The sequence below is a fragment of the Gadus macrocephalus genome, chromosome 8, assembly GCF_031168955.1.
Source record: "Gadus macrocephalus chromosome 8, ASM3116895v1".
Taxonomy (NCBI): domain Eukaryota; kingdom Metazoa; phylum Chordata; class Actinopteri; order Gadiformes; family Gadidae; genus Gadus; species Gadus macrocephalus.
In genome coordinates, this window is record NC_082389.1 from 10,028,401 (window position 1) to 10,053,961 (window position 25,561).

Sequence of the window (25,561 nt, forward strand, 5' to 3'; positions counted from 1 at the left end):
ATAACGCTACAATACCCATAATGTAATGTTTTGTCTTCACAGCTTCCTTGGTGACACAGAGACTTCTCCTTGAGGAGCCAAGAAGGAGACGGCTCATGACTTCTGATCAGGACACGAAAGTTGTAGCTGAACCACAGGGCCAGCAAGTTCAAGAGGCAAAACACAACTCTCACCTGGTAAGAGACACGCGCACACACACGCACACACACTCTTACTTCTCTACTGCAGATGTAAAGTCCTTGGTTTCATCCCCCATGTATAAAAGCTACACAGTAGGCATCCTTAGAAAGCCCCCCCCCCTTACTCTGAACCACAGTCACTTTGCATCACTGAGTTTACCTGGTCCATGTTGTTGTCTCCTGAGTGCAGACATACCTGCTGTGGTTCATTGAGCCTTTGGGCAAACTCCCATATAACGCATAGTGAGCTGTTTATCCTATTGTGGATTCAGCAGGTCAATGGACACACCAATCTGAAGGGTGTCCCCAAAGTGTTGGGAGAGTCAATAATCGCCCATAGATACTAGACAAACAGGCCGACCAATCACGGCAGTCCGACTGACCAATCATTATTGTGGCAGTGTCGTGTGATTTGTTGTCATACTATTTTGGTCATCTTATTGGGTCTGAGATGAGCACTTGAGCAACCTTAAGCCCTGATAATGTTCCTATTGTGCTGTTGTGTGAGGAGGTGCTATTGCACCTGAGTCATGGCCCTCTGACAGCCCATGACGTCTGCTCTAGACGTTGGGGCTTAGAGCTGCTGCCTTCCCCCTGCCCTGACCGAAACAGGCTTAGAGCTGCTGCCCTCACCCTGCTCTGAACTCTGGGAGAAGTGAACCCCGCCTAACCACGATCTTACTAGGGCTGTTACCATACACCAACTCACGATTCGGTCTGTATCACGATTTTTGACCCACGATTCGATACATCCCACAATTTTTTGAAATTTAAAAAGCATTTTATTTAAACAACACTCGTATAACAATTAACTTAATGATTAATGATTTAAGAACAAATAATTTGGAACACTGAACAAATTTGAACAGAAAGAATACCATTAAAGTATAGCAAAATGAATAAACAAATGACCAAAGATTTCAGTTGGAGGATGCTTGCAGGTAGGCAAAAACCCAAGGTTTAGGCTTACGTATTTTAAATATTAATGTCAAATAAATAATATTAATTTGAATAGTTTGGTAGCACTATCCAGCGTTCCAGCTAGAAATAACAGTGCCGGTCAAAGTGACCTGCAAAGGTTTAGTTTTCGGTCAAATATCCCATTATCTCTTCTTATTAGGCTATGTAGCTGAAATAATGACATGATCAGGCCATATAGAAGGCAACATGTTTAATAGCCTAACTTATAGATGGGAAAAAACAACAACGTCTGATTCGCAATAAAGAGCCATAGTGTTACGCGTAGCGTATGTGTGTGTGCGAGAATGGCAGTGTGTGTGTGTGTGACGTCAGCGAGTGAGTGGATGAGCGAGGAGAGCGAGCGGTAGCGTGTGTGTGTGTCAGTCTAGTGAAGAAACGAACAAGGTCGGTTGTGTATAAGAATAAAGTACCCCGCCTGTCAATATATTGGTGGCCGCTTCATTCTGACCTATAAGCAGACCAACTGCCGGTCAAAAAAAACAAAACACCAGAGACGGGGATCACAGAGGCTATTTTTGCGCGCTTGGCCCACTCTGGATAAATGTCTAATATCGCATATGAGGACTTTGCAGGCTGTGGAGATATGCAATCCTCCGTAGCCACGGAGCGCTGTCATCAGAGCGAGGGAATCTCGGCGCAGACTTACGGCATTGATAAGAGGAGCGGTGTCGGCAGACTATTAATTAGACAGATTAGCAAATTTCAATCTGACAATTTGGCCGGAGAGATACAATTTTGTCTGACATTAAATTTTTCTATTACTGGACAACGGAAACCCCAGCACTTACAGCTCATATCACGTGGCTGGATCTGGACTGGAAGGAAAATGGGAGTTAGAAAGGGCGTGTCTCGCTTCTGCCTTCTCACACCGCGAGACAGGTTCATGGCTTGGAGTGTCGCGATTTTGGTTTCGATACGCATATCATTACAGCCCTAGATCTTACGCTGTTGTATTGTTGACTTTTTCGTTCATTCCTACAATTTTAATTCTTTCATCAAAGTATTAATCATCACGTCTACCTCTGATTTACCGCTACAGTGCTATATTCATTATTTTTGGGATTCAGACTCGACTTGGTTACTGTTGTGAACTATTGAATTGGTTCTCCCTGTGGATGACTGTATCTGAGCTAGGTCTGTGTGGTCTGACTGTAGGGGGCTAGGTCTGTGTGGTCTGATTGTTGGGTGCTAGGTCTTTGTGGACTGACTGTATCTGAGCCAGGCCTGTGACCGGTGTGATTGATGGGACCACATGGTCCCAGGGCCCAGCAGTGGGGCTATATGCAGTGACACTTTGGCCTTGGCTGCTCCAGTAGGGTGGACCCATCAGTGGCTCCTCCCACTGGCATTAACAGACCTGCTCTGTGAAGACGGTCGGCTCTGGAAGGAATCCCTATAAATACAATTTTGGATCCGTTTTACCAACATCATGCTAATAGACAGTCTATTAATGCTCCACATGTTTCTGCTTCCTGTTGGCCTCGGTGACCTATTCAGACCGCCTCGTTGGGTCATATGTAGTCCCAGACCGGTTCCTCTTTCGTGTGTCTTGTGAAGGCCGCTAAGTGCCACACGGCCGTGCTGTTGTCAGCTTGAATGTGTTCAGGACTCTGAATGCAGTGGCGTGCTGATATGACTGTGTGTACTTGAACCGTACTGGACCTAGGACTGTCGTGGCACTCGAAATGTCGTGGCACTCGAAATGTCGTGGCACTCGAAATGTCGTGGCACCCGGAATGTCGTGGCACCCGGAATGTCGTGGCACCCGGAATGTCGTGGCACCCGGAATGTCACGGCACTCGGAATGTTACGGCACTCGGAAAGTACAGTAAGGATGTTCATAGAACCAAGTGCCAAGCACTTACAATCGCTGGATTAACCCATTCCCTGTATACAACACAGATGGCTTGGATAAGACGCTACACAATGCTAAGTTCTAAAGATAGCTATGATAAGAGGCTACACAATGCTAAGTATTAAGGATAGCTAGGATGAGATGCTACACAATGCGAAGTACTAAAAAGTGCTAGGATAAGATGCTTCACAATGCTAAGTCCTATATGTTGGCAATCGGAATGTTCTGAACTGGGGATGGGAGGGTTGAGACATGGCCTCACATCGTAACTAATAAAAGGCAACTAGCACATGGCCACATCCCAAGGCTCATAGGCAAACAGAGTTTATCCGGGCCAGGGGTGATGTATGCTATTGCTAACCCTTATCTGGATCTGCACGGCCTTCAGGCTCAAGGATGGGGGGGGGAGCGGAGAGTTCCACCATTACGAAATGGAAAGACCCCTGAGTCCTTTTCCACACGGATCCTCACCAATGCATATGGTCGGAAAAGGATTAGCGAGGTCCAGGTGAGGGCAGTGGGGTCTTCTGCTCTACAGTGATCCATGGGCACCCATCTAATCCTGCATCATGTACAAACACACATGCTTTTTACATTATTTATAGTCCTTCCGGTAAACCCTCTTAGTGTGACCGCCTCGCTGGAACACAACCAAGTGTGCATAGGACTCACCGTGAATTACAATACGTCAAGATATCTTCATCGATGAAGATATCTGCATATCTTATCTTATATATCTCACAAGCCATTCAGGCACAAATCTTTTGTTGTGCGCAATATAATTCCGCCATAGTTTCAACCAATTTACACTTCTAGATGGTCAGTATTATCGTGTATGTAATGCTGTCTATCCGTCCACTCCCAGCAGAGTGTTTGTGCCACGCTATTTCCTGTTTTAGTGCTGGCAGCATACCCTTCTGAACGGCGCTGTCAACGCCCCATCTGATGGGCTGCTGTTCAGGGCACAGCCCTTTGTGTTTGTTCGCTGATATGCTGCTGCGACTTTCACTTTCACTTATGGGCTTCCTGACGTCGGCAGCCATTGAGACACGACAATTAGACCAGGGAGACGATGAAACCATAAGAGACGTGCTATTCCTACCAAACATGGGACTATCTGACACAACCTCAGTCGACTGCAAGGCCAGCAACTGTTAGTGGGATAGTTAGCGGGCTAGTTGGTGGACTAGGTAGTTGTCTAGATAGTTGACATGTTGGTGGACTAGATAGTGGACTAGTCGACTATGAGGGGTCAGCCCTCGTATGCGTTGTAACCCTTCCTCTGTGCTGTTCTATGGATGATACTACAGCCTCAGTCCTGCTGTGTGGTTTGGATCTTCCTCCTTCATTGGTCTCTCCCTCTCTCCATCACACTCTTGTCTCTCTTCCTCCTTCAGTGGTCTCTCCATCAGTCAGGTCAGAATAAAACCTGCGCCACTGGGCCTGACCTTTGGGCTGACGAAGCATTACTCACCTCAACAGACGAGCGAGTCATGAGTCTCACCCTCACTCCCTTTACGCGAGGGGGAGAGGGGGAGAGAGAGGGAGAGACAGCCTGAAAGGTCAAGCAGACCTGTAGCCTTCTGCTGTATCCTAGACAGCGGGTGAGGTCGTCGCTGGTTGCCATGGTACCCTGGTTCAGATATGAGACTGTTGAGGGGGGGCTGGGGGGTCCACTCTTCCGAAGTGTCAGTTCATCCAGTCAATAAATCAGTCCCCAACTGAATCGAGATGCATAATATAAAGCTTAGTGTGTCTGGCTCATATTATATTCACCCATATTATGGTAATAAAGTGTGTGTGTGTGTGTGCGTGTGCACCTTCTCTGTCTCACACCTATCTCTCTCTGCCCCACGTCTGTCTCTCTCTGCGTCACACCTTCTGTCTCGTCTATTTCTTTCTTGTCGTCGTCATCCCCCCCGTCCCAGTGCGTCAGCATCTATCTCGTCTGCCCTCCATGGACCCTGACTCTAGCACAGAGGGGAAGCGAGGGAGGAGACACAGACGGGGAGAGAGAGGGAGGGAGACGGAGACAGACAGAGGGAGTGAGAGAATGAGAGAGAGAGGAGACCCAGTCTCGAACAGGCCTAGGGAATGAGAGAGCAACATAAAATGGGAGAACCAATCACCCGCGGCGCATCAGAGCTGTCCTCCACGGTGTGTGATGCTGTGTGACAGCCCAGACTGCAGCCGTGCCTGGACGACACTGCTGTCATGACTCACGGGGTCAGGAGGGGGTGGGGGTGTGTGTGTGTGTGTGTGTGTGTTGGGAGTTGACCACAGTGACATCATGGCTGGGGGTCTTGACATCATGGGTCTATGGGTCATGACATCATGGTATGTGGATGGTGAGCAAATAATGTGTTTAGTAAAATAAGCAATCATGACCAGACCCTCAGCCAGTAGCATGTTTCCACTATACCATCCTTGCCCTGCGTGGGGGCTGGGGTTTTCATTTCCTTTACAATCGGGCTTCCTTGATTGTGTCGAACTGCTGAGTCGATGACACACCAACGCTCACAAACACAACATCTGCCAGTAATGCTTGGAAACGGTGCATCGCAGTATCTGTTCCGAGAAAATTGCAAAGAACACCGCGATGTGTGCCCCTCTTCTTCTGACCCGGGCGGCGTATCTGCAAACACAACGGCGTCAGGACTATGAAGTTGCAGCTTGCACCTCGGTGTGTTCAGAGGACGGCCGTGTCCACTGGACTACAAGTCGCTACTAACCCTCTGGTGACTGGGCTACAAGATCCTTCTGACCCTCTAGACAACGTCTACATATCGTTTCTATGACGATACTGACGTAACTAATCAGTTGGTCAGGGCTCGTTAAGGCCGGTCGACTGGCTCGGTTGTGTTTGTGGTTGAAGTGAGTTTCAGGTTTGTGAGGAATTTGGTTTCAGGTTAGTTGAAAAAGATTCAAACCCACACACATTATCATTGAGGCATCGTAAGCTCAACGGAGCTATTAATAAGCTACTTTGATATTTGATACTTTCACATACGTGTAGATATCTTTGGTGCCCTGAAGTGGGTCCGTCCTGTTTGTATGTCCTTCCAAACCTGTAGAACGAGGCGGGATGTCTTGGTGAATGCCAGCAGGGTGAGAGTCACTCTGCCTTGTGTTGGGGCAGACTGGCTCATCGGCTTCTCTGTTGCTGTTGTCGTCATGGAGACGGGGTGTGCTGGTTTGGTAACAGGCGTAACACGGTTGGTGTCGTAACAGTCCCACACCACCGGCCACACCCCGATGGCTAAGGAAATGGACCATCCTTGATTTCCAACGGCTTGCATCAAACCCATCAGAGATTGTTTGTAGAACAGTGGCAGGCGACCCACAATGGATCTGGAAGTTGTTGTAGGGGTCACAGTATTGGAGGTTGTAAAACGAGACCGCAGAAGACAACCTCATTGAAAACGCCCCCTCCTCCCTCTCTGCTCCCTCAACCTCTCCATCAAGGAGAGGTGGAGCATCCACAAACCAGGGGCGGAGCTATGATAACGCTTTGCATGTGATTGACAGCCCAGATGGATTCCCCGAACCAATCAGGGAATAGATGCCCCGATTGGTCTAGGATCTAGATGTCTCATGCAGAGTCAGCCAATCAGAACAAAAGTTCTCCCCATCAGTTCCCCCCCTGATCGCTGACACATGGTGAAGGCATTCCTCTCACATCACTCAATGTATACCTCCTGGACCTGACCGACAGCACCTCCTTTAAATGGTTGCATGACTTACCTTCAACTGGAGTGAGATGGAGGTTTTTAAAAGGTTATATTGGCCGCAGTATTGAGTATGTGGAGAAGAGAGGCAATGAAGAGGAAACACTTCCTTCATTCCTACGAGCGCCAGTTCGCTCGAGTTACCTGGCATTGTTGTGCACAGTATCATAAGCCTTCCAGTAAGAGCTTAAGAAAACATCCTTGTTGTCTCATTACCCCGGTCCCTGTCTCGCTGCCCCAGATGTCTCCCTCAGATTACCCGGACAGGCTGCAGGGCTCCGATCCGTGGGGCTAGATAGTCTTTAACGATGCATAGTGTGCTCTCTACCCACAGGGAGTGGCGGCAGGGCTGCGGGGTTAGATAGTCTTTGGCGAGGCATAGTGTTCTCTGCCTCCCCAGGGGGTGGTTGGAGGGCAGCGGGGTTAGATAGTCACTGGTGTTTTGCCTGAGCGTTCCGGCTGGCCGACCCGTGTCCTCACCTCACCTGATACCCTCCGACAGCCAAACATATGTCCACCTGTCCAGGTGTGACCTCATGACCTCATGCTGAGGGCTTTGCACGCTCAGTGTTTCATTGGTCCAGCAGGAGTGCATGCTCTCTGGGAGAGGCCTTTTGATTGGCTGGTTGACCATCTGGGCCTGTTCTAAGTGTTATTAATTATTAATGTGAGTGTATGATGACGAACCTCAACAATGAGCCCAGATTACAGGATATGAACAGCAACACACATGCATGATGCTGATATGATCCGCACAGAGTATTTTGTCAAACATCGATATATCTTTGGATCGATCTACATTTTCTCACCTATTCTATGTCTATTTTTTATTTTTTTATGTTTATTGTTGCATCGGCTACATGGTGTGCGCGTTCCCCTCCTTTTATTGTTGTCAAGAAAGGCAATTCTCCCTGGTGTTTTCGAATGTATTTCATAATTTCAGCCACAGATAATTTCACTTCCTATCAGCCCTGCTTCTATAACCAGCTGTTAGGACACAGTCTCCCTGGATCAGTCATAAAGTGCATCTGGTCTCCTGCTCCGAGGTCTGAGCCCCCTGTCCCTCCTCTCCTCTCCTCTCCTCTCCTCTCCTCTCCTCTCCTCTCCTCTCCTCTCCTCTCCTCTCCCCTCCTCTCCCCTCCTCTCCTCTCCCAGGACTCCGCCAAGGTTTCCGACCTGAACCCCAATGCCAAGGCATGGGCCAACCACATGTTTAACCTGGACCCCAGCGGAGGAGGAGCCTGCACCCCTCCCTCGGCCTGCCCCCCATGGAAGGACGGTAGTGACACCACCCAGCCCGGCCCCCGAGGTTAGGCACACACCAGCACGGTCTGATACACGCGCACACACACGGTCAGCAGGAAGCACACGCACACACGGTTGGCTGGACACGAGTACACACACACACATGGTCAGCTGGAAACACACTCACACACACGCACACACGGTCGGCTGGAATCAAACTCACACACACGGTCAGCTGGAAACACACTCACGCACACACGGTCACCTGGAAACACACTCACACACACGCACGGTCAGCTGGAAACACACTCACACACACACACGGTCAGCTGGAAACACACTCACACACACAAACACGCACACAGGGTCACCTGGAAACACACTCACACACACGCACGGTCAGCTGGAAACACACTCACACACACACACGGTCAGCTGGAAACACACTCACACACACGGTCAGCTGGAATCACACTCACACACACGGTCAGCAGGAAGCACACGCACACACGGTCACCTGGAAACACACTCACACACACGCACGGTCAGCTGGAAACACACGCACACACGGTCAGCTGGAAACACACCCCCACACACACACACACGGTCAGCTGGAAACCCACTCGCACACACGGTCAGCTGGAAACACACTCACACACACGCACACACGGTCAGCTGGAAACACCCACACATACACGCACACACGGTCAGCTGGAAACACACTCACACACACGGTCAGCTGGAAACACACTCACACACGCACACACACGGTCAGCTGGAAACACACTCACACACGCACACACACGGTCAGCTGGAGACACACACGGTCAGCTGGAGACTCAGTCACACACACGTACACACAGGGTCAGCTGGAGACACACACACACAAGCACACACAGGGTCAGCTGGAGACACACACTCGCACACAGGGTCAGCTGGAGACACACGCTCACACACGCACACACACGGTCAGCTGGAGACACACACTCACACACAGGGTCAGCTAGAGACACACACTCACACACAGGGTCAGCTGGAGACACACACTCACACACACACGGTCAGCTGGAGACACACACTCACACACAGGGTCAGCTGGAGACACACGCTCACACATGCACACACACGGTCAGCTGGAGACACACACTAACACACGCACACACAGGGTCAGCTGGAGCCATCTCTTATATTGAAGGATGTGCTGGTCTCCCTGCAGCCCACGTGGCGGGGGACCACAAGGCCCTACAGGAGCCTGTGCTGACGGCGCCCGATGACCCCCCCCCCGCCCCCCTGATGCTGGCTGACCAGAGCCCCCTGGCCCCCCTCCCCCTGGAGGCCGGCCCCCAGGCCTTCCCAGAGTACCCCGAGCCGGGCCAGGACGTCCCGCAGACAGGTGGGTGGTGGGGTTAAAGAAGGTGGTGATGGTGTTTGGGGTGGGGTGGGGTGGGGGTAAAGGAGGTGGGGGTGCAGGTGGAGTTTGGTGTCCAATTCAGTAGTTCAATACTGGAGGCCAAGCCGCAGGTTGGGGAGCTGGAGGAGGAGGTGGTGGTGGGGATAGTGACGGAGTTTGGGGTGGCGCTGCAGATGGGGTAAGTGGTAGAGGTGGTGATGGTGTTTAGGGTGGGGGTGATGGTAGAAGGGGTGGCGATGGTGTTTTGGGGGGGTGTTGACGGAAACGCCAACCCCCCTGGATGGTTGGGACTTTTGATTGGCTAAATGATCCCATGGTGCGCTCTGATTGGTCCGGAGAACCCATGGCGGCATATGGTTGGTTGAAAGGTTGGTGTTCTGTCTGTGTTCTCTCAGCGGGAGGCGACTCTCAGCCGGAGAACCCCCAGGAGAGTCTCAGGGAGCTGCTGAAGAAGACCCTGGAGTTCTGTCTTTCTCGGTGAGTCTCAGAACTACAACTCCCAGGAGTTCTGTTTTGTTTTTCTGTCTGTGAGTCTCTCCACTCCTCTGCTTCCCTTCCCTCCCTTCCTCTCCTCCCGTACTCTCTCCCCCTGTTCTCTCCTCTCTCCCCTGCTCTCTAGTTGTTGTTTTGTGGAGGCTGCTGGGCTGATGCTGGCTGCCACGGTGGAATGCACTGAACTATGCACGGCCATATCGAAACAATGCCTGCATGCTTGTCAGCTCGAGTGCTCTCTCCCTCACTCCCTCCCTGCCTCCCCTTTGTTTTTTCTCTCCGTCACTCCCTTTGTCTATTTTGCTCTTGCTGTCCCTCCCTTTTACTCTCAGGCAGTTTTTTTTCCTCCCTCTTTTACTTTCACTTTGTCGTGTTCTGTCTCTCGCTCTCGCTCTCTCTCTCTCTGTCTCTCTCGCTCTTTCTCTCCCTCTCTCTGTCCCTCTGTTTCTTTCCCCGTCTCTGTCTCTCCCTCATATTATATTATATTATATATATATATATATATATATATATATATATAATTTCTTTTTTTCATTCTGGGGTTGGTTGTGTGTTCAGATTGTGCGGTGTGGGTGGTCTCAGCCTCTGGTGAAAATGGATCCAGAGCCGCTCTGGTGACCGCCCCACATGTGGAACTGAGGGTGTCCTGCCGTTGAAGTGCCTCTTGGCAGGGCCCCGGCCCGGGCGGACTGTTTCCTACTGTGGAGATGGAAAGGGGCGGGACTCTCACTGGCGCTCACATGCAAAACGATCGACGGCAATTTGCATACCGGGCTTTCACTTCAGAGTCAGCGCCGACGGTTAGCGCCGATTGGGGTGGTGTTAGAGGATGTAGCTCGACGGGGGAGGGGCTTAGATCAGTGGTGATGCATGACAGCTGGCACCTCTCCCCTGAGACGACACCGACAGAGGAACCACGCCTCGAACGCCGGGTTGAAGAGCAGCTGGTGGGTCGCTCACAGAGGCGGTCGCCGTGGGTTACGCCGGCCTACCCTCCTCCAACTTTATAATAATTTTATAATAATTATTATTTATAATAATTTATCACTTTATAAAATTGCGGTTTTATTTTCTATATTTTTTTTTAAAAAACGATAAGGATGGTCCTCCTCTTGGACCAGCGTGAGCCTCCGCTGATTTAAGTTTCGATACGTCGGTGCCGGCGGCACTGTCATGATGACACACGGTGTCTCAATTGTGAAACTTACTGGCGCTGTTAAAGCAGCACATGTGACTCAAAATGGAGGCCATGTTAGTAAGACTACAGCAATTTCGCCCATCATTAAGTTTTTTGGGTTCAAGCCAAATGATAATGGTGAACCTAAAGACGTCAAACAGCCAATATGTCGGCTTTGTAAAAGGTTGATTCCGGTGAAGGATTCCCAGACAACCAATTTACACGCTCATTTAAAAGTGCATCATCCGGCAGATCATTTTAGCTCCACATGCCGCGGCCTCCGCTATTGCTACAATCTCGCAGCAGCCCTCAATCCTGGGCGCCTTCTCGCGGGGAAACAAAAGCAAGCGAGACAGCCTTCGATGGAAGCAGTGTACCACAGCTGTGACCCGGAAATGGTGCAGCGGGGTGTGATGTCATTTCGCTGTGCGAGCCGACCGGTAGGTTTCGAGCCCCTCCCCTCTCCTCTCGTAGCAGTGAGTGAATACGGCGGGTCAGCGCTACATAGTATGTTTCCACCTGTGCCAGTTAACTTCAACTACAATTTGCGGGGCTTTTTAAGTTGTAAAAATAGCCACAACAGCGCTGTTTTCCGGAAAAAAATAAAATAATAATAAAAAATTAATTATAAAAAAACGCCTTTTTATCGGTAACTTGAGACGATCGACGATGGAATCCATCTATCGTCGATAGTCGATAGAGTCGACTATCGGCCCATCCCTAGGCTCCGTCTCCTGGTGTGTGTTGTGAGTTCCTTTTTACGACCCACCGTCCTGGAGCTATTAACTCCCCAGAGGTCCTGAATAAGTGACTTCAGGCCCGCTGGAGCGTGCTCGGAACCAGTGAGGCAGAACCATGAGGCCGCGCTGCCTCTGCCCTTCATGGACTCTGGACACTTTCAACAGCAGATTAGGCAGACGATCACAATCCATTTGAATGACCAGACAGACTATGAATTCATTTCAATGACTCCCCCCTCTCCCTCCCTCTCTTCCTCTCCCCCCTTTCCGTCCCTCTCCCCCTACAGGGAGAACCTAGCCAGTGACATGTACCTCATCTCCCAGATGGACAGTGACCAGTACGTGCCAATCATCACCGTCGCCAACCTGGATCACGTCAAGAAGCTCAGCACCGACGTGGAGCTCATCGTGGACATCCTGCGCTGTCAGTACTAGTGAACATAGTAGTGTACACAGTAGTGTACTAGTGGTGATCCCAGTAGTGAACACAGTAGTGTACAAAGTGGTGATCACAGTAGTGTACACAGTGTTGAACATAGTAGTGTACACATTAGTGTACACAGTAGTGAACACAGTAGGGAACACAGTAGTGAACACACTAGTGAACACGGTGGGGAACAAGGTAGGGAACTTATTAGTGAACATACTAGTGTCAATATTGTTACTAGTGTTTATACTCTGTCGATCTTGATTGCTCTAGTCTTGACTCCCAAGATCTCTGTCTGTATCGGGGGTTGATTGCTCATGTCTGACCCGGTGTGATTGCAGCTCTACCATTGGTCCAGGTAGATGAGAAGGGGGAGAAGGTTCGGCCCAATCAGAACCGCTGCATCGTCATCCTCAGGGAGGTTCCAGAGAGCACTCCCATGGAGGTACACAGACACACACACACTAGACACATCCATCAAACTATTGTCAGTCATGAAGCAAAGGCTTTTATCCCAAGCGATAGGGATGGGAAGATTCACCGGTTCGCACCGATGCATCGTCATAAAAGCTCACGATGCGATGGCCCGGATCAAAAATGGGTGCATCGGATACAATGTGGGATGAACCGCGATGCATCGTACCTAAAAATGTTGCATCGGTATAATCCGGTACAATTGTATATTTCTAGATTCCCCCTCTCTAACTGTTTCCTAAACGCGCTCTCATCTCCACTGCTGTCAGTGGCAGATTCTCGTGAAGTGTCGCGGCCAAGTATCGCGCGAGTTGAAGGAGTGTTCAAGTATCGCGCGAGTTGAATGAGTGTTACAGCACAGCGCAGTTTGCTTCATCCTGATCATGTGGATCAACTCATATTCCTTAAGAAAAACCTGAAAATAGGACAAATTAGTTAAATTTAGTGTGTGAGGCAGTTGATCCACATGTTTAGGATGAAGCAAACTGTGTTGTGACTGTCAGGTATAGTGAAAAAATGTTACATTCAGAACACACTTATACACATACACACACATACACATACACATTACACATACATGTTTTCTTTTGTCAGAAACCTTGTTACTGATTTGTTGTCTGACAAACAAAAATGTTACATTCAGAACACACTTACACACATACACATAAATGTTTTCTTTTGTCAGAAACCTGGTTACTGATTTGTTGTCTGACAAATAAATAAATCATTATGTATCATATTAAATTGCATAGAATTGTATTATTTAGCATCGCATCTTGTTGAATCGCATCTTGTTGAATCGCATCGTGTCGAATCGCACTGCATCGCAATAGGGGTGAATCGTATCGTATCGCATTAGTAGCTGCTTTTATGTATCTTGAATGTATCGGATCGTTGGCAGTGCATCGAGATGTGTATCGCATCGTCCTCCTGATGGAGATGCACATCCCTACCAAGCGACTTCAGATCCATGTCTTTAAGGTGTGTGTGTGTGTCTCAGGAGGTGGAGGCCCTGTTCAAAGGAGACCACCTCCCCAAATTCCTGAACTGTGAGCTGGCCTACAACGACAACTGGTTCATCACCTTCCAGTCAGAGGCCCACGCACAGCAGGTGAGGACCTCACAGAGAACAGCCCAACACTTTAAGTCACCGATTTGTATTACAGTAGTGCTCACTGCATTTCTCCTCCCCAGGCGTACCAGTACCTCAGAGAGGAGGTGAAGACCTTCCAGGGGAAACCCATCAAGGTGTGTGTCTGTGTGTTTGTCCGTGAGTATCTGTCTGAGTTTGTGAGTTTGTGTGTGTGTTCGTCCGTGTGGATCTGTCTTGATTGTGTGGATCTGTGTCTGTGTGTACCTACATAGGGGTCTGTGTGTGTGTGATTAATAGAAGGGGGATGATGCAGTGATCCACTGCTCCGGTCTGATCTGTGTCTTGATGTTTATTATCAGGGTGCGGCGTGTGTTAATGTGTTTACCACCACTGTGTGTCTCCCCTCGGGGCTGAGGGGTAACTCGTTAAGATTCTGGCCATTAGGCCTCATGTATAATTCAGCTCATCGCTGCTTGATCGCTCCACGCTGAAGCTGAGTGGTGCATTTCAATTCACACATCACACCTGGAGACAGCTTAAATACCAGTCCCAGTGGTACCTGGTCCAGAGCTACTCTGACCAGCGTTCACCCCGCCCTATAGATGTCCTACAATGACACTTCAGTCCAGGTAGTCGTAGGCTAGGACCCCAAACCACTGGTCTACAGCCATGCTTTAGTACAAGTGGAGGGTTGGTTATTACGATACACACGCATCGTTTTAATGTGATGTAAACTTCCCCGCTCCTCCCATCACTCCTCTTCTCCCTTTCCTACTCCCCTCCTCCTCTCTCCATCCCTCCTCCCTCTTCCCCCATCCCTCCTTCCTGTCTCTGCCTCACCTCTTTCTCTCCCCCACCCGTCCCTCATTCCCAATACCTCACTCTACCTCTCCCTCTTTCCCTCTTACCTCCTCCTCCCCCTCTCCTCCACCCCTCATTCTTACCCTCTCTCTCTCCCCCACCCCTCTCTAACTCCCCATCTCTCCCTCCTCCCCCTCTCTCACTCTCCCCCTCCTCTCTTTCTCTCCTCTCTTTTCCCTCCCCATCCCCTCTCTCACTCCCTTCTGCTCCCTCTCTCCCCCACGCCTCCCTCTCTCCCTCACCCCTCTCACCCTCCACCCCCTCTTTCTCTCCTCCCCCTCTCTCCACCACCCCTCCCTCTCTACCTCACCCCTCTCCCACTCCCAGGCCAGGATCAAGGCGAAGGCGATCGCCATCAACACTTTCATGCCAAAGAACGGGTACCGGGTGCCGGCTGAGGTGAACCCCTACGCCCCTGGGGGCCAGCAGCAGCAGCAGCAGCAGCAGCAGCAGCAGCAGCAGCAGCAGCAGCAGCAGCAGCAGCAGCAACAACAACAACAGCGCTACACCTCATACTACATGCCCCCGGTCTACAGCCCCCAGCAGCAGTACCCCCTCTACAGCCTCATCACGCCCCAGGCCTGGTCCACCACACACAGCTTCATCGACCCCCAACTGGTGAGACTCCCGCTCCCAGCATGCACCGTGGACGGGCAGGTGGGCGGGGCTTAGGGACAAGCTTCACGTTTAGATGAAGCCGGTTGAAGCCATCAGTGGGTTAGTTGAGGTGTTGGGTTCTAGTGGTTAGTTATACAGTTGAGTAACTTTATTAGTACTGCGCTAAGACAACTTTCACCCACGCTTCCTTCTGTCTATCTGTCTGTGTCTCTTCTCTCCCTGTCTCTCTCCCCCCCCCAGGTCACTCCGTTCCACAACACCCAGTTCATCAACGGCTTCACGTCCCACAGCTTCAAACCGGCCACATCGCCCCTCAACGTGAGGCACTACCCCCCCAGGAACCGGTGAGTGGCCCTGCTGGACCCCTGGTCCTCCTGGAGGGTCTGCTGGCCCCCTGGTCCTCCTGGGGGGTCTGCTGGACCCCTGGTCCTCCTGGGGGGTCTGCTGGACCCCTGGTCCTCCTGGGGGGTCTGCTGGACCCCTGGTCCCCCTGGGAGGTCTGCTGGTCCTCCTGGGGGGTCTGCTTCCTGGTGGTGCAGAGCAGTGTGATCAGTGATCCGAGCAGCCTAAACATCTCTTTGTTATTAAGGCAGACTTTACTATTTATTCAGATTATTTACTATTTTTCCTTGTGTTCTCTATTCGCTGGATCTCTAATATAACTGATTAGAAAAATTATGTAAATGTATGTAATATAATTTAATCAAATTGAATGTAATATAATGTAATGTTATCGAATGTAATGTTTTCTCCTTCTGTCGCCTAATGTGATGTGATGTTATGTCCTCATGTTTTCTGGTGGTGTAATGTAATGCTAATGTCCCCCCCCCAGGACCCACAGTAAGCCCCACCCTCGGCCCATCTTGGCGCCGGTGGAGCGGTCCTCCGGCCTGCTGGACAGCCCCCCCCTGTTCCCCAGCTTCCCCAGCGACCGGCTGCTGAACGGGGGGGTCCGCGGCCCTGCACCCCCACGCCCCGCTCCCGGCCCCCCCCGCGCCCGCATTCCCTCAGGCCCCGCCTTCCCCCGCCGGGACGTCGCCGGCACGGGACGGCTGGCCGAGCCCCTCCCCGCCGCCGCAACTGCCCCACCCGGGGCTGACTACTCCCTGGGCCTGGGGAGGGGAAGGTAGGAGACCGCACCCCCAGACCAGCATGGACCCCCCCCTGGGGCGGCAGGACCCTAACTCTCTGTTTCTGTCCTCAGGAGGAAGAGGGAGGACAAGTTTACAGTAAGTGCTCTGTCGCCGTGTTAGCCCCTCCCCAGCATACTTTCTGTTGTCTGATTGGCTGTCTGCATTAGCCCCTCCCAGCACTTTCTATTATCTGATTGGCTGTCTGTATTAGTCCCTCCCAGCACTCTTCTCTGTTTTCTGATTGGTTGTCTGCCTTAGCCCCTCCCTCAGCGATCATCTTTCTGTTGTCTGGTTATGTCTTCATTAGCCCCTCCCTCAGTATTCCTCTTTCCGTTTTCTGATTGGTTGTCTGGATTACCCTATCCTGCAACAATGTCTCTGATTGGCTGCGTTTTAGCCCCTCCTCTCACGTGTCTCTGATTGGGTGTGTTAGCCCCTGCTCTCACCGTGCATCTGATTGGTTATGTGTTAGCCCCTCCTCTCACCGTGTCTCTGATTGGCTGTCCCTCCAGAGGGTGGTGCCCCAGTCTCCGCCCCCCCCTCCCAAACCGTCGTCCCCCAGCTTCGAGCTTGGCCTCTCCAGCTTCCCCCCGTTGCCCGGGGCAACCGGCCAGCGCCGGCCCGACGACGCCTTCGACACGCGGCTGGCCAGCAGCGTTCTGATTGGCTCAGCCAAGGAGCAGGTGAGACGGCCCGCGGTGAACGTGTTCTGTGAGACCCCATCACAGAACAGAACTGCCCCCCCCCCCCCCCTCAGTGGTGCTGAAAATCTTTCTACTAGTGTACCCCCTTCCCCCTATTCTTTGAAGAGTACACTAGTAGTTCTCCAAAATAATATAAATGATCAATGAACATAAATAATGTGTGTGCGTTCTATTTGGCAGTGTAACCATGAACATTAAAAATGTGTGAATGCAGGCAATTTAGTGAGAAACACAGGCCTGAGCTTCATGCAACTGTTGGCTCATTTCTTCCCACAAAAGAAGCCCAGCGCCAGGGGAGGGTCGGAGCATGCAGAGGTGTTCCCATTCAAACATATTCCTCCTGAATCTCAACCACTTGACTTTGTATTGTCTAGCTTTCAGAATTTAATCTGAGTATCCCCAGTAGCACGCCAAAGTACCCCTTGGGGTACTGGTCTAGACATCACAGAGCAGACCCCCCCCCCCCCCCCCCCCCTCATGGGGAGTGGGAGTAGTGGTCTATTTATTAAAGTCGGCTGTTAGGTTTACTCAACCAGCTTCAAACACTCGATAACTCAGAGCGCGGCAGACAGGAACCACGTCTGAAAGATATGAAACAGACCATCTAGAAAACACTTTAAAACATGAATCATTTAGGAGAGAAATGATAAGAAGGTAAAACGTCCATAGGCCAGTGAGCACAGGCGTGTGTCTGTCCAGAAGGCTGCCCGGCGCGTGGTCAGAGTACTGAGGCCTCTCTCCTCTGCAGAGCTCTGACGCCGCCGCCCCCACGGCCCCCCCACCAGGGGGCCCCAGGGAGCCCATCTGGACCGTCGCCCCCCCGCCGCCCTCCAGCTTCCAGCCCACGGCCAGCAACTCCAGCCCGGGCGCGGGCCCTACGGCGGCCCCAGGCTCCACCCCGGGCCCCAGCCCGCCCCAGGCCCCGGCCATCTCAGCCCCTCACCTGTAAGAAGAGTTGAACCTCCATTCAGTCGTAACATTCATCCCTTCAGTTGTTCACACAGTCGTGGTGGAGAGTAAACTACTATAATAACATGCACTAGCCGTGATTTGATTTGGTTTGTTAGAACTTTAGGATTGTTTATATCACAACACCACAACACAGAGCAACATGACAACACAACATGACAACACAGCAGAACACAACAATGCAACACGGCAGAACAACACGACAACATGACGACACAGCAGAACACACCATGACAACACGGCAACATGACAACACAGCAGAACAACACAACATGAATACACGACAACAGCACCTGAGGAATATCTAAGCAGCTGCTCAATACTCAATACTCTCTCTCTCTCCCCCTTTTCTCTCTTTCCCTCCCCCCCCTGTCACCTCAGGGAGGTGAAGGTGGAGGTGCGGCAGCAGAAGGAGGTGGAGGTGAGGCAGCAGAAGGAGGTAAAGGTGGAGGTGAAGCAGCAGCAGCAGCAGAAGGAGGTGCACTCTGTTGCTGTTGAAAGGGTTCCTGGCTCTCTGTCCACCGCCAGCAAGTCAGTGCAGGTCAACGGAGCCGCCACGGTCAGTACTCACCCCTCCCTCTCTTCACTCACCCCCCTTTTTTTCTTGTTGGGACCGTGAATAAAGACAGAACCTTTTCACGGTCGTTTATTATTCATCGTTATCAGATTGTCTAACGAAATAGGTAGGGTGATATTATCGGTATCGTGGGTGATATATCGGCCATCGTATCGGGAGGTACCGTGGGATTCCCCACCATAAGTTAAAACGTGTGTATGACAGCAGCTGAGCAGACGGAGGTGTTGTGTGCAGGAGCTGAGGAAGCCGTCCTACGCTGAGATCTGCCAGAGAATCAGGGAGGCACCGGCGTCCCAGGCCCCGCCCCACGCGCCCAAGGACGCCCGCGTGACCTGTGGCGCCCCCGCTGGCGAGGACAGGAAGTGCGACGCGGTGCCGGCCGACGGCGGCCGGGTGGCCGAGCACCGGTCCACCAGAGAGACTTACTCCTCCTCCTCTTCCTCCTCCTCCTCCTCCTGCTCCTCCAGGCCGGGCTCCGTGGCCCTGGGCCGAGGGCCCCCCCCCCGGGAGGCCCGGCGGCCCCCCAGCCACTGGCCCTCCGCCCCCTCGCATCCAGGGAAGACCCCCAGCAAAGACCCCCACCACACGCCTCCCAAGTCCCCACAGTGAGGGGGGTACGCCCCCGCTCTCCCCCCTAACGCCCCCGCACCCCCTCCACCTGCTCCTTCCCTCACCTCCTCTCCCCCTCCTCACTAACGGTTAGAAATGGAAGTCAGGTTCTCGTCTCTTCCTGCCGACCGGAGGCCGCTGGTCTGAGTCCGGATCTCCAGACCCACACGGCCGTCAGACCAGCACGGCCACATTACTGTGCATGTAGAGCACCTCCTGCACCTCCTGCTCCTCCTCCTCCTCCTCCTCATCCTCCTCCTGCTCCTCTTCCTCCTCTGCCATACAGACGTCAGGGCGCTGTGGGGTTTGCATCCACAGTGTGATCCCTGAACTGCCTTCTGCCGTGCTGCCGACCTGCTCCAGCACGCAGGCTTCCCATTGGCCCGCCGTGGCCAGATGACCTCCCGGTGGTTGTGTCCCTGAGCAGGAGGTGCAGATGAGTGACGTGACGGCACGCTTGAGGTTGCACAGACGGGTGGGCGCTGGTGGTGGTTTTTTGTTTGGTCTTCATAACATATTTGCATTTCCATCTCATGACCACCACACTGACCTGCTGGTCGACATTTGAAAGGATTTTATTTGTATATTTTGTAGATCGCTTACTGCACTAGATGTCGTCGCTATTGTTTTTTTCGGGTTCCTTACTAATTGCAGTTTCCGACTGTTGTCCCAACATGGTCAATAATATCCTGTACTCTTTGTGTTTCTCAGCAACGTTTAACATTTTCCCGCCAAAATCGGCGGCCATTTTCTAATTATTTGATTTACATTCAAATTTTCATCTGATTCAGCTTTTTCGGCTAGATTTGCAATGGAACATAGCATGCTACTAACAGTCCGAGGGTCCACCCCAAGGATGGTCACCTGTGGGTGGTCTGCTCACAGGGTCGATCCGTGTGTTGAACGGCGGTTTGTACAGAGTGGGGGGGCGGGGGGGTTCGGCTGACGGCTGAGCTAAACTAGCTTAAAGCAAGGTGATCTGATTAAGCTTTGAGGTTGGTCTCGCGTTCTCTAAACCTTCTCGGGTGATGTGGAGTGATGTTCTCTTGAGAGGTTGGCTTTGTTGAGCTTCGACGCTGCATCATGCTCGGTAGCTATGTCGCTCCAGTATGCCGTGTCATGCTAAGAGGCTACATCACACTGAGATGCTACGTCACACTGAGATGCTACGTCACAGCCAGAGTGTCGTACTCACAATGAAGGTGCCTGGTTTTCGCATGCTTAACCGCATCCCGCCTGATTGGCCGGTTGGTGGACATTTGGAGATGTGGATTGGATAGAGTGGTTTTGGGTTGTTGTGGTTTGGTTGAGTCCTTTGCCTTTTCTGGGAGCCAGGCTTCCTCTAGCAGGAGGGTCCTGTGGCCTGGACTCAAGCTCACGGGCAGCAGGGCCTGGCAGGTTTACTAGCATGGCGCTCATGTTGTCGTTGACTTGTTGTTGACCTTATTTCCGGTGTGTACATCTCTTTATATGTAAGTAGTTGCTTCCCCTTGACTTGAAGAGTCTTGTTAATTATCTTCTAATGCTGAACTGGATCCTGACCTGAGGTGTGCACTAGTCTGTGTTTGGTTTGGGAGCTGAACTCATCCTTTATCTTCAGTGGGGCAGTGAAGGTCACTTCCTGCTCAGCCTGGTTGAACTCATCTCTGCCTGTGGAAGTGGAGGGGAGCTGGTTTGGGAGTAGGACCGGTTTGGGAAGGGGTGGGGAACTGGTTTGGGAAGGGGTGGGGAACTGGTTTGGGGAGGGGGATTGGAACTGGTTTGGGGAGGGGGATTGGAACTGGTTTGGGAATGGAACTGGTTTGGGAAGCGGAATGGAACTGGTTTGGGAAGTGGGAGTGGAACTGATTTGGGAAGCGAGAGTGGAACACGTTTGGGAAGCGGGAGTGGAACACGTTTGGGAAGCGGGAGTGGAACTCGTTTGGGAAGGGAGGGGAGCTGGTTCTTGAGCTTGGAGACTAGGGTCCGTGGCGGTTAGCTTGGTGACTGGTGTCCATGGCGGTTAGCTTGGTGACTGGTGTCCATGGCGGTTAGCTTGGTGGGTTGCAGATGGTTCCCTCCTGGGTGATGTATTGTTGTCAGGGCCAGTGGGAGGCAAGCGGGAAGGGATGTGGAGTCACCCGAGTGACAAAAAGTAACGATTGATAGGCGATTGGCTAGCTGGGATTGTAGGCGTGGTCTAGGAGTTGGCAGGCAGGAAAGTGAGTGAAGGCAGATGATTGGTTTGGTTCTTCAGGGCAGAGTCCTCCCTGCCAGGCGTAGTTGAGCCAGACAGCAATGGAACCAGTATAGCTGCCAAAAGGCTGGAGAGTGGACTGGGAATACAGATGGTGGGGTAAAGGATGCAAGTGACGATTGGAATGCACTCAAAGTCAGTCGTTTGTACAGCAGCAACATCCACATCCAAACATTTCACCCCCTGTTCACTCGTTCACAAGTTCATGTCTTCAGAGGAGATGATGATGTTTGGCTTAGCAGACGGGCTCACCAGAACCCTGCGATGCTGGGAGGCCCCAGCAGGGGGTCCTGGGAGGAGGCCCCCAGCAGACCCCAAGCCTTCAGGACCAGCATGAGGTAGCACACCGTGGACCCCCCAGAGGATAGAGGGTCCTTGACCCTTCTGGTCCCCTAGAGGGTCCTAAACCCCTCTGGTCCCCTAGGGGACTCTGGATCCTTCAGGTCCAGGTGGGTGGTGGTCCCAGCCCCAGGACCCAGACTAAACAAAGCCATGGTGGCCTGCAGACAAACCAAAAAAAAAAGATAGAAATGAGAAAAGTGTGAAAAAAGGGAGTGGTTTTATTTGTACCATCTCCATGACCACAAGCCCAGGGGGTGGTCCCTGTAGGCCACCGTACTCGGGGGAGGGGTTTAGAGGATGGACCCACGGGAAGGGGCCGGGATCGGTTCCGGTCTCTGGCTGACGTCTTCCTGCAACAAGGAGCATCCTGGGTAATAACCCGTGGTGAAGGATGGCGGGGGGACGGCGGTTATGTCCGGGCGGCACTGCTCCGACGGGACACTGGCCTTTGTGTTGTCGTGTTTTGAAGGACTGGGATGCACTGGGATGGAGGGCGTGGTAGTTTGGTTTCTTCGGCCCCCTTCCTTTGGGTGGAGTCGGTCCCACGAGGAGAATTCACCATATCCGCCTATTTATAAACCAATGCTGTTCGTTCACCACCAATATCGGAAGTTGTTTATTGCTCTTTTCTTTTCTTTATTTTTTGGGAGTAAAAGTTAGAAACCGAAGTTTCTATTCCTATAAAAATGTTATGATGTTCCATCCAGTGTTTAAGAAACTTGAATTTTATTTAAACTTGAAAAATGACTTTGCCTTAACTTTTATACAAGACGAGCATATAAGGGTTTCTTTAGTTTTTGGGAAGGGAAAAATACCCCCAAATTGTAACGTTGGCATGACATACGGAGAATACTCGATCGTACGAAATGTCACAAGGCTTACGAAGAAAGGAACAAATCTAGCAATTTTCTTTATTTTCCTTTTTTTTGTAAAATGTACGAAAATAGTCGGTTTGATTGTCCTTTTCTTGTCTTTCGTCAGGTTATTTTGGGGAAAAATATAAACCTTGTAAATGCAAACTAGTCAATACTGTATTAAATATGTGCACTTTGAACTGTGTGCTTTGCTTGTACAGGTGTAAATACTTAGAAAAATATAAGAGGTACCTTAAAAATGATATAAAAATATATTGATCTCAAACTATTAATGTTGCTATCAAGCTGGATGTAGGATACAAAAAAAATCTTAATGTTGTGTTTGAATATATATTTTGTTTATTTTTATTTTTATTTTGGTTCAAATCCTGCCGGCTCCGCCGTGCGTGGAGTGTTCTGATTGTAAACCCTTTCATCTTATTTTCTTAATGTCACTTTCATTCCATTATTGAATCTTCTCACCTGGCCACCAGGTGGGTCAGGCCTCGCCCCCTCACCTTGCACAATTGGGAAGAGTCTTTGTTCCTGGAAGAGCACCAATCAGAGTCTGTGGTTCTGGACCAATCAGAATCTGTGGTCCTGGAAGAGCGCCAATCACAGCGCCAGCCCTCACGCACCTAACGATGCAAAACATGGCCAGTGTCCCTCATCAACTACTCTGAGCTATTACGTCCTACCAGGCTAGGTCCGTTTGTAGCCATGCTAACCTAGCATGCTAAAGTGGCTTGTTAGCAGAGCCCGTGGTAGGATGGAGAGGTCAGTAGGTGTATCTAGTGTATCTTTTGGGTGTCTAGATGTCTTGTCTTGGGGCCGTGCTTCAGGCGGTCGCCTACAGATGCCATCACAGTCGACCACGATAAAGCACATTGTAATGCACTGAGGCTGCGGTTAAGGCGCCATTCCCCGACGGCGCGGTAGTCCCCCGTCCCCCCGGCACGTTGTTGCAGACTCTCCTCATTACAGCCACTACGTTTTTTCACACGCATTGTTTTCCTTGAGGCCAGCGAAGTTGTGTTGCTTCACAAAGGGGGTGTTTTAAGGGATGCCCCGGAGAGACCACAGCCCTCCGTGATCCGGAAGAGAACAGGGTCTCAGGCGGAGGCTAGAGCAGCCCTCAGTCTGGAGTAGCTCCTCATGAGGCTGAGCCTCGCCAGCGCCCGCTGAACTCGCCCTCCTCCTGCGCGCCCCTCGTCTTCCCCCACACAACGTATGGCCCAGTGAACGCTCGTTTACGGTAGAGTTCAGTGGAGGAGGTTTATCAGGAAGTGTTTTTAAGGGACGGCAGGTCAATGGGTCCATCAGACAGGGTAATTTAAGTGATCTTCAGTCAAATTAGAAACAGTCACTTCTAATCACTTTCTTCTTTAATGGCTTTTTGGGAGACCTATTCTCTGTGGAGTGATGTGATTGAGATCTTTTATTTCTGGCATCCAATATTTATATCAAACGAGTTCTGATGCGTTTCTCTAAGATCCTGGGTACCGAAACTTCCAATCCACCCACATAATTTCATCATCTGACGGCTGTATTCTAAAACATCAGCTCTCAGCACAGTGTATTTGTGGGTCACTCTTCCCTTTACGGTCGTCAGTGCTTTCATGGGAGTCGATCTGTTATAATGTGCATCCCCCTGAGATGGTGATTGGGTGGCAGGCCTCGTCGGAGTGCGTTTGGGCCGCAGTGGAACCGTGGTGCAGACTTTGTGTTCACTCCTTTCTGGGACATTAGGCGAGCTCTAGCGAGGCGACCCCCATTCCCACGGGGACTGGACCACACGTACCAAGAACTGTGCCATCACACCTTTTTGTTTTCTTTTATCTGAAAGAGCAGTTTAATTTGTATATAGCTGAACGCTTGGCATTTCATTGTTTTCATTTCTTTTTTGTGTATTTTCTGTTTGGAAATGTGTGTGTTACTGATCCGTGTTTGAGCTCTGTGTGAGGACTGGAGGACATTCTGGGGACGTGTTTAAACGTGACACCACTGACTGGAACAGAGGACTCTGAGCTCCTGGACTGGACTGAGACCGCTTCCCTCTGCACCTGGACCTGGTTCTGGTCTCACACTCCGAGCTTGTTGGGACGCCAGTGTCCAGCACACACACACACACACGTTTGTTTTGAAGTACATGCACACAACCCGACTGTGCTGCGCTAACACACCCTCCGCCTGTCTGTCCTTGTCGGGCCGTCCAGCGCTGGTGATGGAAGCGACGGACGGGGAGAAACAAGCAGTAAAAAACAAAATGGTCGTCTGCCACCCCCCTTGGTGCGTGTGTGCTCCCCGTGGCGGGAGGGGGGATCACGGCCGGGACCGCCTCCGGAGGTCGGAGGTCAAACTGCATATCAGTCCTTCTGGGACCCTTCTTGGCGGTGCCGTGGCAACAAGCGGTTACCGCGCTTACCGAATGCAACAGGAAGTGACCGGAGTGATGCCGCCGGCCTCCCTCTCTGCTCACTGTGGTTACCACGGTAACACTCTTAACACACGTGCTAGGCTAGTGGCTACGGACAATCCAAGACCCCCCCCCCCCCCCTTGCGTGGGCGTCGACAACAGTTTGGCTAACGACGCTTGCAGCGAGTGTTGGACAGGGGTGACGTTTGAGTACGACCCGAGTGTTGAACCGAGGTTCCATTCAAGAGGGCTTTTTTCAGTTGATTTGGTTCTGTCGTTTTATTTTTCTGTTCTTACCTATTCTTCCATTGAAACTGGAATCAAGCGTACATGTGGGCTATAGATAATTTAAGTTACTCGTGTCATGATGTAAAACTGTCTGATTTGGAGAAAAAAAAATGTAGCTTACTGAAAAAATAAATAAAGATTTAGGCACTGTT

At 51.3% G+C, this 25,561-nt stretch overlaps 1 protein-coding gene across 1 annotated transcript; it reads left to right on the plus strand.

Annotated features, from left to right (window-relative positions):
• Positions 1-25,561, plus strand: larp4b (La ribonucleoprotein 4B). The gene is made up of 16 exons (XM_060058724.1): positions 1-176; positions 7,899-8,052; positions 9,205-9,381; positions 9,795-9,876; positions 12,096-12,232; positions 12,577-12,680; positions 13,710-13,820; positions 13,904-13,957; positions 14,991-15,281; positions 15,522-15,625; positions 16,114-16,407; positions 16,486-16,510; positions 16,927-17,097; positions 17,867-18,063; positions 18,469-18,646; positions 18,899-25,561. The coding sequence occupies exons 1-16, from the start codon at positions 96-98 to the stop codon at positions 19,271-19,273; spliced, it is 2,535 nt and encodes an 844-aa protein (XP_059914707.1). The 5' UTR covers positions 1-95; the 3' UTR covers positions 19,274-25,561.